This window comes from Phoenix dactylifera, chromosome 4, assembly GCF_009389715.1.
Source record: "Phoenix dactylifera cultivar Barhee BC4 chromosome 4, palm_55x_up_171113_PBpolish2nd_filt_p, whole genome shotgun sequence".
NCBI classification, from domain to species: Eukaryota; Viridiplantae; Streptophyta; class Magnoliopsida; order Arecales; family Arecaceae; genus Phoenix; species Phoenix dactylifera.
This window is the reverse complement of record NC_052395.1, coordinates 1,260,252-1,272,733: the sequence shown is the minus strand read 5'-3', so window position 1 is coordinate 1,272,733 and position 12,482 is coordinate 1,260,252. Positions and strand designations below refer to the sequence as shown.

The 12,482-nt window shown below is 34.4% G+C and overlaps 1 protein-coding gene across 2 annotated transcripts; it reads right to left on the bottom strand.

Moving 5' to 3' along the window:
- Positions 1-225: 225 nt before the first annotated feature.
- LOC103720537 (transmembrane 9 superfamily member 7-like) lies at positions 226-6,325 on the bottom strand. 2 transcript variants are annotated; one of them, XM_008810282.4, is made up of 7 exons: positions 6,120-6,325; positions 4,327-4,491; positions 4,090-4,199; positions 3,669-3,780; positions 3,479-3,594; positions 1,825-1,972; positions 226-1,750 (listed from the first exon to the last, which is right to left on the bottom strand). In XM_008810282.4, exons 1-7 carry the CDS (start codon positions 6,225-6,227, stop codon positions 593-595), a joined length of 1,917 nt encoding a protein of 638 aa, XP_008808504.2. In that variant the 5' UTR covers positions 6,228-6,325; the 3' UTR covers positions 226-592. The 2 variants fall into 2 exon arrangements, with proteins under 2 accessions (XP_008808504.2, XP_008808506.2); XM_008810284.4 differs by having other exon boundaries at positions 3,479-3,591.
- Positions 6,326-12,482: the final 6,157 nt, after the last annotated feature.

Here is a 12,482-nt window from a genome sequence, read left to right as displayed (position 1 = left end):
AGCAAATCGACATGCTGCAAGCCAATGCCAAATGACTTGAACATACTACCCAAAGAGAAAAGTTAAAAGACCAAAGGTATAAACAAAAATGATGTATGCCAGAGAAAGAGGGTAAGTAAAATCCAATGGTCGAGCAAAGACAACAGTGACCAAACATATCACCATGTAAATCTTCACTCAATCTAGCAACGACAGTGCAATCAACTGTATTGGTGAAAAAGACCGAACGAGAAGACTAGTCTGGCATGATTTCCATTTGAAGATATATAGTTGCTTACTGAATTGGTGTAGTCCAAGCAAAAAGTTACAACATATGGAACAGAAATGAAAACAGCAACCAGTTCCAAGAAAACAGGAATATGAAGATACAAACAAGTCCTAGCATGCTATCCTGATTCCTACAATTAAAATAATAAACTCCTGAAATTGCTCCAAAGCCCTCCAGCAGGTACTGAGATAACTTTCTTCCTTCATCTTTCATTCTTCTCCCATCTTCACTTTTTCAACCAATCATCCCTCAGCTCAACGAACCAGCCTTTTATGTTGAAATGCCATTTGGAACCTGATAAAAACTCACCAGCTCACCCTATCATCAGTCTATCTTTACAGAGGAGTATATCTTGCGTACAAACCAGAAGCAAGCATAGAAGCCGATGGTCCCCGTCAATACAAAGAATGCATAAGATACGATCAACATGTAGCCAAAGTACAGGACCCCAGAAACAACCTTTGTAATCTCAAGCTTAGTGAAGAAATAGAATGCTGAATATAAGAAAAGGTACAATGCAGAAGAACCTGCAGTCAGATATGCTCTCCACCACCAGTGGTAATCCTCACTGCAAAGCTGGAAGTAACAGAGCACAATGGTAATTTCCGCACACGTTATAACGAGGATTACAAAGACTATAAAGAGGAAGCCAAATATGTAGTAGAATTGATTCAACCATATTGAGGTCAAGATGAAGAAGAGCTCAATGAAGACAGCACCAAATGGAAGAATACCCCCGATCAATATAGAAAATGCTGGCTGCATGTACCAAGCCTGCTCAGGTATCTGTCTTGGGATCTTGTTGGTCTTTACAGGGTCCTCGATCGCTGGCTTCTTGAAACCTAGGTAACTACCAACAAAGACTAGTGGTACTGATATGCCAAACCATAGGAAAACCAGCGCAAACATGGTCCCAAAGGGAACGGCACCAGAAGACTTTTCACCCCAGATCAATGCATTCAGCACAAAGGAGATGGTGAAAACAATACCTGGAAACATGAAAGCCGTTTTCAAAGTAATCTTCTTCCACTCTGTACCTTTGAACATCTTATAGAGACGAGATGAGGAATATCCAGCAAATAGGCCCATGAAGACCCACAAAAGGACCATGGCAGTCATCAAACCCCCACGGTTGGAAGGAGAAAGAAATCCTAGTAATGCAATTATCATGGTGACCAGGGTCATCCCAAAGAACTGAACCCCTGTTCCCACATACACACAGACCAAACCAGAGTTGATTGGCGGCCGGAACACATCACCATGGAGTAATTTCCATCCAGTTTCTTCTTGGGCTTCATCCTGAGTCTCCAATTGATTGTAGTTTGCTATATCTCTGTACAAGGTTCTCATCATAATCATTGCCACCATGCCGGACAAGAAGAGAACAATCATTAAGGAATTAATAATAGAAAACCAGTGGATCTGATCATCATTCATGAGGAGGTAAGTGTCCCAACGAGATGCCCATTTGATATTACTAGTCTGAAGAGGCAAAGCCATGGAAGTTAGCACCGCATCTCGTCAAAGAAAGTAAGTTTGAAGAAGCGAGTAAATACCTGGAAGATAACATCATAAGTGAATACAACAAATGTATCATCCGCAACTTCCTGTGGACTCTGGGCATTTGGAGTTAATTTGGTGCTTGGGTTGCATGTCAATAATCTAGGGTTCTTATCATCCCACTCGTTGTACTCATGGCGTACACTGTTTGAAAGAGCAAATGACATATCGGTTAAATGCATGCATGCAAAAGCATGAATTAAGATTAGGTTCATCATAGTCCACTAATAGTAGCAATCTGGTACTTTGCATAACAGCTACTAAAAGTATAAGAGATACTAGTGCAAAGCTCATCAAGCAGATCTGAATTGAACAAAAGAGAGAATTTTTTTTCACATGGAATTAGTTCAAGCTATTCTTTTTCCAACAATTCCATTACAATGATTAATTTTTTTTTTAATTACTATTAACCTCCTCAAACTACTCTTAGCATATCTTATGGAAGCACCATAACTCGTAAAAGAATCCACAATACAATTTTGTAACAGATAACCTGGAATATTAATTAAGCATCAAGCAGATGCTAACCACAAAACAAAGAAATGGTTCAAATGGCATCAAAACACTGTGACCCCTAATCTAGCACATCAGACACTTTATTAAGAAACTCTTAATATTCAAAAAGACAGCTTTCCATACATTAAGCTGAAGCCAGAACTAAAGCAATCCCCTAAAGCGCATATAGAAAGTTACAATATCTGGTCATTTTTTTAGTATAATAAGAACCCCAAAGCACCTATTAGAGGTGGTACAAGTAGGAAAAGGCCATGTCACAACAATACTGACTGATATGACTCCAATCCTATGGGTTGCATGAGCAGAGCCAATCCTTGATAGTTGAAACCATAAGGATGGCTAAACACCAAATGTTTTCTACCAAACAATTCTGAAGGTTATAATAAAAACTTGTATGTTGTTGCAAAGATAGAAAATGATAATTGGGGTACCCATTCTTTTAGGAACATCAGTTACCAGCTTTGTGGAGAACTGGGTGGCAAGGGCAATAGTCTGATCCATCTGTCTTCTATCAACATGGAACAAAACCCTGTCCTTACCATCACACTACTGCATCCATGATACTACCTTCTAGTTCTTACTGTCTTTATCTTTCAGAATTATAGCTGCCATAGGCATCATATCCTACCTACATAGAGTACCTAATTCATTAATTTTATCAAACAACATGGCACAACTAATGCACAAAATGCAGCACTCATCAGCCCCTATCACCCGCCTGCCGCGCACAAACACACACCTTTTTTTTTTTTAAAAAAAAAGGAACCATCATGGGCTTCAATGACCTCAAATGTTATGGAGTTCATGAGGTTGCAAAAGCAGATAAGAGAAGTCACCTTAGTAATAACTAGTGTTATCGCGCTCTATTGAGGCTCAACACAAGGACTTGTAATAAAGGTGTTCCCAAGTTTGAGTTTCATTGTATGAATAGTTCGCATATTATGGAAGATAAAGTAATGAATAAACATCGAACTACTCTCTTTAATAACAGTTAAGAATTTAAGAGAGAGATAAGGCACTCAACAAGCAAGTATGACTCAACATTATCATAGAAGTAAAAAGAGAAGAACTATTAAAAAAGAAAGAAAGAAAAGAAAGGAAGGGAGAGAGAAAAAAAAAGAAGAGCATTTGCACCTGCTTGGAGTAACCTCAAAACCAACTACACGAGCGTCCTCGTTTTCAGGGTCCTTATGGTACATAACTCTAAAGCTCAGGTGGTTATTAATGTAATATTTCTCACCATTATTCTGCTGTTAAATAACATATGTTAACTACAATTTAAGCACAAGCAAGAATCACAGAGAAACCACCACATGCAACTTACAGCAGTAAACTGGCTTTGTTTGTAACCAACACGGAAACCATGCTCATAACTTGGTGGTTGACTTGCATCTCTCCTTGGCCTCGGAACTGCAGCAGGAAGATTATCCAATATCCTGTATAGAGCACAACAGGATGGTCAAATGTTGAAGGACATGGTAGATTTACATTAAGATCTTAGACTGTCATTTTTTTTAAGTAAATAAAAATATTCATGTTCATAATCAGGAAATATGGTTCTCTTCCCAATTTGGTATGAATATAACATCTATCATAATCTCATTATTACATAATCACATTTAAATAACTGATGATTTTAATGCTGTAAGCGAGATTAGATCAAGTAATAACTCTAAAAACTGTACAGATGTCGTAATATTAGCAAACATATTCAGTGAAAAAGCAATCTGTACAAAGAAACTTACATGTTCACCCGATACTCATCATCAATTTTCTCCTTAAAATTCTTTGCAGCTTCTGGGGTAAGCTTTGTGCGACAGGCTACTTTGCATGTCTCGTCCGTCCTCATTTTAAACTGATTTGGACACCACAGATTTACAGTATCATGTTCAGATAGTAACTTAAATATTGAAGCCTTATTATTCCCATGATTAAAAATGAATTGTACTTGTTTATTGGACTAAAGTTTTGAAGCGACTCACAGTATAAACAGAGTTCTCAATGCGATCACCCCGTAGGACCTCTCCCAAGTTCTCAGCACTGTTCACGATTTTAGAAGGCTTACAGTAATCCAAGAAATAATAATCATATGGAAGTTGTGTCTTTGTTGATGAGAGTTTATTCACTTTCACTTGAAGTTCATCACCCTGAACAGAAATTTAAACAGCAAATATGTATTTAAATATACTGAGGAAGACGAATTTAAAGATTGAAAGTAAAAGTGAGAAGAAATACCAGCCTCAAAAAACAACCCAAAAAAAAGAAGGATTCTGGTCATAGATCTATGACAAAAAGGAAGATCGGAAGGCAGTAATGTAATATCAACAAATTAATGGATAACTAAAGGTCAACATGTTAAGAAAGATACAATATAAGATCAACAAATTATACACATCAAGAAACTTATTAATATAGCCAATATATGCCTCAGGTGATAGATATCAATCCATATTCAATTTAAACCTTAATGAATGGCATCTCTAAATAATTGGGAAGCATATTTTTTCCTCATGCTTAACACCAATAGCTTCCTGGTCAGCGCCGCTGATGGCATTGACAAGCAATACACTTGAGACACCAAACACAGAACCAAAAAGAAATGTTCAATCTCACTGACATGTTAACGCATAAAGTCAGAATCCTCGACCGAAGTTGGAAATAAGAAATTCATGTCTTTGATTGAGGTAAAATGTGAGCTAGCATGGCGATATCTTGGATTCATAGTTCAGCAGCCTCAACCCAAAGGAAATGTTTCTATTGACATAAGGCTCTAATTATGGAGGTTACTCTCTCCAACTCTAGCCACAAGATTTTCATAGAGGCAATATCTCATTATGTCTAAACATGACCGTTTAAGCCTATTTGCACTCAATGAAGAAAAGCAATGCTTAAAATGCAAAATGTCCAGCTTAAACATAGAATTGTTTTGCAAAAATACAAAAAGACCTAGAGATTGCAGCTTGCAGGAACTCAAAATCTATGATTAGATAGATAGAGAAAGAGAGAAAATAGTGCTGAATAGATAGTACTCCAGAGTACTACATCATATAGAATACTCCGGGAAGAAGCTATCTGGGAAGAATTTCCCCATCCAAGCACCAAAAAAAAAAACATAGATAAAAAAGGACGACTGAAAAAAGGGGTCGAGCAAATCACAGTTAAAATGGTCGCAAATTAATTAATAGGAACTTTTGTATAATCTCAATGAGTGTTATGGCCTTATAAATTCCAACAGTTCCAAACTTCAACTCCCCACAATCTCCCAAATGCAGCAACGGAAAACAAATCTCGAATATTACTACCAAACTAGAAACAAGTCAGTCAAACAGATCAAAATGAGCATATAAAGATCACCAAAACGTGCATCACATGGACAAATCTATAAAATAATTGGCAACAGAATATCATGAGCCTTAAACTCGATTTTCAGATAATTAAACATCGCAATATTATGTGTACATGACCAGTATTTCAAGTATTTTATATAATGAAGGGCAGTAATGCAACGAAGAGAAATAATCCAGCGTAATCAAATTCTTGATGAAGACAAGTAATCAAAAACCCTCGAGTATAAGAGCAGTAGAGGAGCAACAACTAGGACATCTAAAATCCTAAAACACCATTTCTTGGCCCTGATTTCCATGGATCCCTCTATAAAACAACGATCCAACAGAGCAAGACAGGGAAAACCTAGATCCACGAAAGAAATAGATTCGGAGTTGTAAAACCCTAGCCAGATCCGCGCTAATTCGATCAAGATCGCCCAAGAAATCACCTGCTGAAAGTCGCGAGGTGCGACGCCGGGGAGATAGAAGGCATCCGCCAGTGGGAGAAGCAGGAGATAGGAGAGGAGGACGACGGCCATCCCCCCGAGGTTCCCCATCTCGAGTGCTGGAGAGAGAGAAAAGGATTTGGACTGAGACCAAGAAGAGGGTGTGCCTACTGAAGACGACGAGGGTTCATATTATTATTTTGGAATGCAGCGTTCAAACAGTTTACCCGGACAGGCCTTTAAAGTGGCACCGATATTTTTTGAAGGAATTATTAGTTTAATTAGGGAGAAATTACTGGTTAGACCGGATCTACCAGCTCAGGTAGACCGATTATAGCATGAAAAGCCACGTGTCGTATTAAAAAAATGCAAAAAAAAAAAGGAGGGCCCATGCATCCGTCCCCGCCTGTTTTTTTTTTATTTTTTTGGTTGACGGTAGAAGTACCATACAGCACGTGTATGGATACAGCCAAAAAAAATTAAAAAGCAAAACATTTCGAAGAACACTCGATAACTCCATCATGCCCATCCACAAGTGTACCCCCTCGGGTGCTATTGGGCTGACCGCCTACCTTGCTGACGAGCAAAGATAGGCAGCGAGAAAAAAATGTCAAGGGAGATAGATACTTCAATTTTTTATTTTTTTTGGAGTCGAATAAAAATATAAATTTAATATGATTTTAAAAATTAAAAATTATTTGATTTTGTTTTTGTTTCTTTTTGGGATCTAAAATCAAACCTAATACCGGACAGAAATCAAATTTAACCGATATCTCTTAGTGCCATTTATATTTAATATAAATTCTGTGCTACGTCCCATTCAATCTAGACCATCTATAGGCTGGGATTATTATTGGTAGTAGAACTGTTAGAAGTAGAGATTTTGGAAAGTAGAGCTTTTATAAAAAAAATATTTGTTGTTTGGCAACTACATTTCCAAAGTGTTTTAGAACTTTAACATATGTTTGATGTCCAAATTGAGAAAATACTTTTAGAATGATAAAATAACAATAAATGATAGTATTATATATTATTATATATTAAAATATTAGTATATTATAAAATATTATTATAGTAAAATATAATATGATATAATATTTTAATATAATATAATATTATTATAATATAGTGTGATATAATATTGTATACCACAACACAATAATATAACATAATATAATATGATATAATATAGTATAATATAGTAATATATTATTACAAAGTATAATATTATTATAATATAACATAATGTAATAAAATACTCTAAAAATAATATTATATTATTATAATTATAATTGAATATAGTAATATTGTATAGTATAATAATATAATATGATAATATATGATATAATATAATATAATAATATATTGTTACATGTTAAAATATTATTACGTAGCATAATATTATATTATAGTATAATGTAATGTAATATATAATTAAAATATAATACAATACAATATAATATAATATAATAACATAGCTAATGTTAGTTAATAATTATAATATAATATTTTGATATAAAGTATTACAATTATAACCATATATTAATATACTCTTAGATAGTATAATATTTTGATGGTATTTATTCATGGGTAATTTGACCACCATAAAAAATTTCACTAAAATTAAAACAGTTTCCTGGCATTTATCAGAAAGTATTTTTGGAAAGAAACTCCAAAATAGAATTTCTCCCGAGTATATGTTTTAGCTTTATGGCAAAGCTAAAACAACTTTCAGATTTTTTACCAAATGCTACTATACTATCCAAAGGTACTTTTGAAAGATCAAAGAGTATGAGGATGCTACATTTATTGAATGGCATGGATTGTTCGGTGGATGAACAACAATCATCTATGATTCTCTAACAAGAACGCTACATAATGCAACCACTAAAGTTATTTGTAGGATTGAGTAAGAGGATGCTGCACAGCTGTTCTCATTAAGGTTACATTTAGATACTAAATAGCTAATTGGAGAGTAGATGGACCTACATGACCATTGATAATCACCCCCAATTAACTAACCAGCAGCAAAAAGGTGAAACAAAAGGTGAAAAAGTAAAATAAAAGAAGAGAAAGCTTTAGTGATTAATTCCCCTATGAAATAAAGTTAATCAAATTTGTACCAAAAAAAAAAGTTAATCAATTAAATAATTTTTCAGGAGTATTGATGGAATAGCTTTAGCTCCCATTCTTGGATTGTTTGTCTAGTTGAACTGATAATTTGTTCTTAATAAGTAGGTAACCAATAACCACACGAAGCCTAAAACAACAAATTGATTAGATCACATAATATTCATGCTAGCATTGGTTAAAATTTGTTTCAAGAAAGGACTTTGATGGTAAAAATAGATAAATACCATCTCCAACTAAAACAAGAAGAAATAAAGAAAACCTATTAATCCCATCCCCCACACTACCCCATCCTCTTCCTCTTCTTTCCCATGTGGATATGCTTGATAATTGTCATGACCATAAGGATAAAGGAAAATGCTACTTCAACCATGGCCATTACGGATGCTCCTTTGCCCAATATCTCCTTCTCTCACTCGCCTTCTATCTCCCCCCGCACCTCCTTCTTATCAAGCTGCCTCTCCTCATCAAGCTTCCTCTCCTCATCCAGCATTGACTTCTACCTTTTTTGACTCCCTTACTCTCTATTTGGTATGAAGGATAGATTGGAGGAAAGATAGATAGGAGATGAAAGATGGATGAGCGAGATGGTGGATGGTCTTTTATCCATCCTCATGGGTGTTTGGTAAAACATGGAACCATGGATGTGAATAATTTTCTCCTTTGTTTGATATAGAAAAAATGAAAGAAAAGATAAATGATATTTGTGTTATATTTTTACTAAACTATCTTTTGATAAAAAGTATTATTATTATCAATTTATAGTACTTATTTATACTAAGGAGTAGGGCAATATGTAAGCTTATAATCTTTATAACTTATAATTATATAAGTATTTAATTTAAGTTAATAAATAATTTTATAAATTAATTATATGTAACTTTGTTTATATATTAATTAAATAAATAAGTAATTAATTTTTGTTTTTATTTAAATCATTGATTTTTTTTATATAAATAGTTAACTAAAAATAGTTAATATAAATAAAAAAAGAAGAACATTATAATTTCTTAATTAGAAAATTATGTATTAAAATTAAAATAATTAGTAATAAAAGAGTGAAGAAGAGTTGAAGAGAAGAGGGATGGTGGCTAAAGTATAGAAGGGGCATAGATATCTTGTCTAGGAAAAGAGTGAAGAAGTATTAAGGTTATATTAAAAAATTAATAAGAGGTAATTTTGTCAACGTAGAAATCCACTCCTTGTATGCTTCATCTATTCTTTCTTGCATCCTTCCAATTTGGGAAGATGTAAATTGGTGGGCTAAGATATATGGGCAATTCTTTCTTTTTATCCATCATTTCTAAAAAATTTTGAACCAAACGATGGATAGGGCCATCCATCCTTCCAACCCCATCCATCCTCTCTCTATAATCCTAACCAAACGCATAATTAGTGTTGAAATTCATTGCTGTGTCCATATTTTATTTGACATTTATTTTTAGTACTAGTCCACTTTAGTTAAGTTGAGCCTTAAGCATAGTGTACAGAGTTTATTTTTTAGTTGAAGTAGGATAATGATGTTTTTGTCTTGTAGTTAGAGATAATGATATTTTTATTCTCTAGTGGGAGAGAGAGTATGCGAGAGAGAGCTACATGAAGAGAGTTGAGGAGAATTTATTGAGACATCACAGATAGAGAGAGAAGTCATTTGGTGAGATGAGATATATTTGTGAGTGAGAGCCAAACTCATTATTTAGCCATTGTTTTCTTTTTAATTAATTTGTCTTTCTCTTCCAATATTTTTTTCGCTACTATTGCTTAATTTATTTGGGTTTGTTTCGGATCCTAGATCAGCACGTTTGGTCTATATTATTTGGGTTTGTTTCGGATCCTAGATCAGCACGTTTGGTCTATATTGAGTAATATGACATCCTATATAGTTTCAGAGCTACAGATTTTGAGATTGATGGTTCGTGTATTGGTAGCTCCATTGTTTGCTTGTCAAGTTGTCACATGTTACTATTATTGCGATAATGATAGCAATGGGTAATATGGCATAATGACATTAGCAAATTCAATATTATCGGTATAGACTTTGTAATAAGGGAGTGTGTTGAGATTCATTGCTAGGTTTTTATTTTATTTGGAATTATCTTTAGTGCTAGTCCACTTTAGTTAAATTGAGTACTAAGTATAATATATTTGAGTTTATTTTTTAGTTGAAGTTGGATAGTGATGTTTTTATTTTTTAGTAGAAGATGGTGATTTTTTTGTTTTATGGTGTGGGAGAGAATGTTTGATTCTATTAAGAGAAGGTGAGAGTTATATAAAGAGAGTTGGAAGAGTTTATTGAGACATCATAAGCCATGAGAGAATTCTTTTTGGTGTGGTGAGTCATCTTTGAGATTAGAAGCCAAATTTATTGTTTTAGCCTTTATTTTTTAAAATAAATTAATTTTTTTCCTCATTTTTTTTTCTTTCACTATCATTGCTTGATTTAATTTGTATTTGTTTTGGATCTTGAGCTGGCACATTTAATTTACATCAAGTAGTGTGCCATTCTACATCTAGTTACCTCCACAAAAATCCTCTCCTCTCACTTTCCACCTCTACTTTTCCACTTTTATTATTGCCTCATCTTATTGATATCTATCTTCTCCCTCATCCTCTCCTTATATATCCATCCCACCCTCCTTTAGCTCCTCTTGTAGACCCATGCATTGCACAGAATTTGGTATGCATATATATAGAGTTTGTAAATATTAATTGGTTTAAAGAATATGATACAAAACTTGAATAATGAGCTGAACATCTACAATAGCGTGTAGAGTTTGTGAACTATATGGGCTCGTTTGGTTCGCGGAAAGTATTTTTCCTTCTAGGAATATGATTCCTGGGAATCAGATTCCTAAGAAGAGGATACCTAGGAAAGTACTTTTGGCATGTTTGGTTAACCATGGGAAAGTGACAAATTTTCAAAGTGCTTATGTTTGGTTGACCATCCACTTTCCTAGAAAGTTATGTATAATTTCTATTATGCCCTTAATAAAAATTAGTTCTTTAATGCCTCTTTAATGCTTCTTTAATGTTGAAGGGTCTTTTTGGAAAAAAATAAAAAAGGAGTGATTCCCACCTCATGGGAAAGTAACTTTCCCATGTTTCTCATGGGAAAGACTTTTCCATGAAATGTAGAAATCATATTCCCATGGGAATACAACTTTCCCATCTCTCTTCTTTGAAAACTCCAACCAAACAAGAGGCATTTTATTACTTTCCCGTTGACCACACTTTCCCCCCTCCTTTTTCTGCGAACCAAACGAGCCCTATATGCATATATAGAGTTTGTGAACTATCTTTAAATGCTTTGGAGACACAAAGTTTGGATAATAATAGGCTATCTGGAGGGCTACGTGTTCTTTGGAACCAATATATCTTTGTCAATATTTGGAATGCCAGGCAAACCATCATTCATATGAAAGTGGAGGATGGGGAAGGCAAGATCTATCTTTGTTCTGGCATTTATGTTGATTTAGATGATAAGAAAAAGAAGAAGGTTAAGACAGAATTTAAAAGTTATGGTAGCTAATATTTTTGATTTGTGGCTTTTAATAGGAGACTTTAATGATATGTTAAACAGTGATGAGAAATGAGGCAAAACTAGACCAAGATGGACTTTCTCTGATCTCAAGAACTTTCTTAGTGGTTGATGGACTTAGGCTTTGAAGATTATCCTTACAGCAATAGAAGGGAAGGGGATTCTTTAAAGTGAGGTTGGAAGTTGTAGCAAATGCTAAAGGGAGACTTGCCTTTGATGATGCTTAAGTTATGCATATGTCATCTAATTGTTGAGATCACTATCCTATCATGGTTGATATCAAACCAACATTCCAATGGAGGAAAGATATTTTTCAAGATTGATGCTTGTTGGACTAAAGATGAATTTTATAAGGAGGTGACTGAGGAAGCTCAGAATAAGGAGAAGATTGGCTCCAAGATGTTTAAAGTAAGTCAAAAGAAAAAAGCTTGCAAGGAAAAACTTGCGAGATGGAACAAAGGAAAGCATGTAAATTTTGCAGAATGAATCCAATGACTCGAGGATGAAATCTATACCAAGCTTGTAGAGGTCCCAAATAAGTAGCAAATGATTTAATCAAAAAAATAAGTGGCAAATGAAGTAAGTCAGGACATTGGAGATAGAATTTAATGAAACTCGGACCAAGGAAGAAGCATTTTGTAAAGAAAAAGCTCGATTGGATTGGCTAAAACTAGGTGATAAACATTCTACCCATTTCC

Excerpts from the sequence above, each read along its gene's own strand:
- LOC103720537 (XM_008810282.4), bottom strand. The coding sequence starts at position 6,227 with ATGGGGAACCTCGGGGGGATGGCCGTCGTCCTCCTCTCCTATCTCCTG. Across the intron at positions 4,200-4,326 it reads TTGAGAACTCTGTTTATACT|TTTAAAATGAGGACGGACGA; the intron begins GTGAGTCGCTTC and ends TGTCCAAATCAG. Across the intron at positions 3,781-4,089 it reads GATGAGTATCGGGTGAACAT|GATATTGGATAATCTTCCTG; the intron begins GTAAGTTTCTTT and ends TGCTCTATACAG.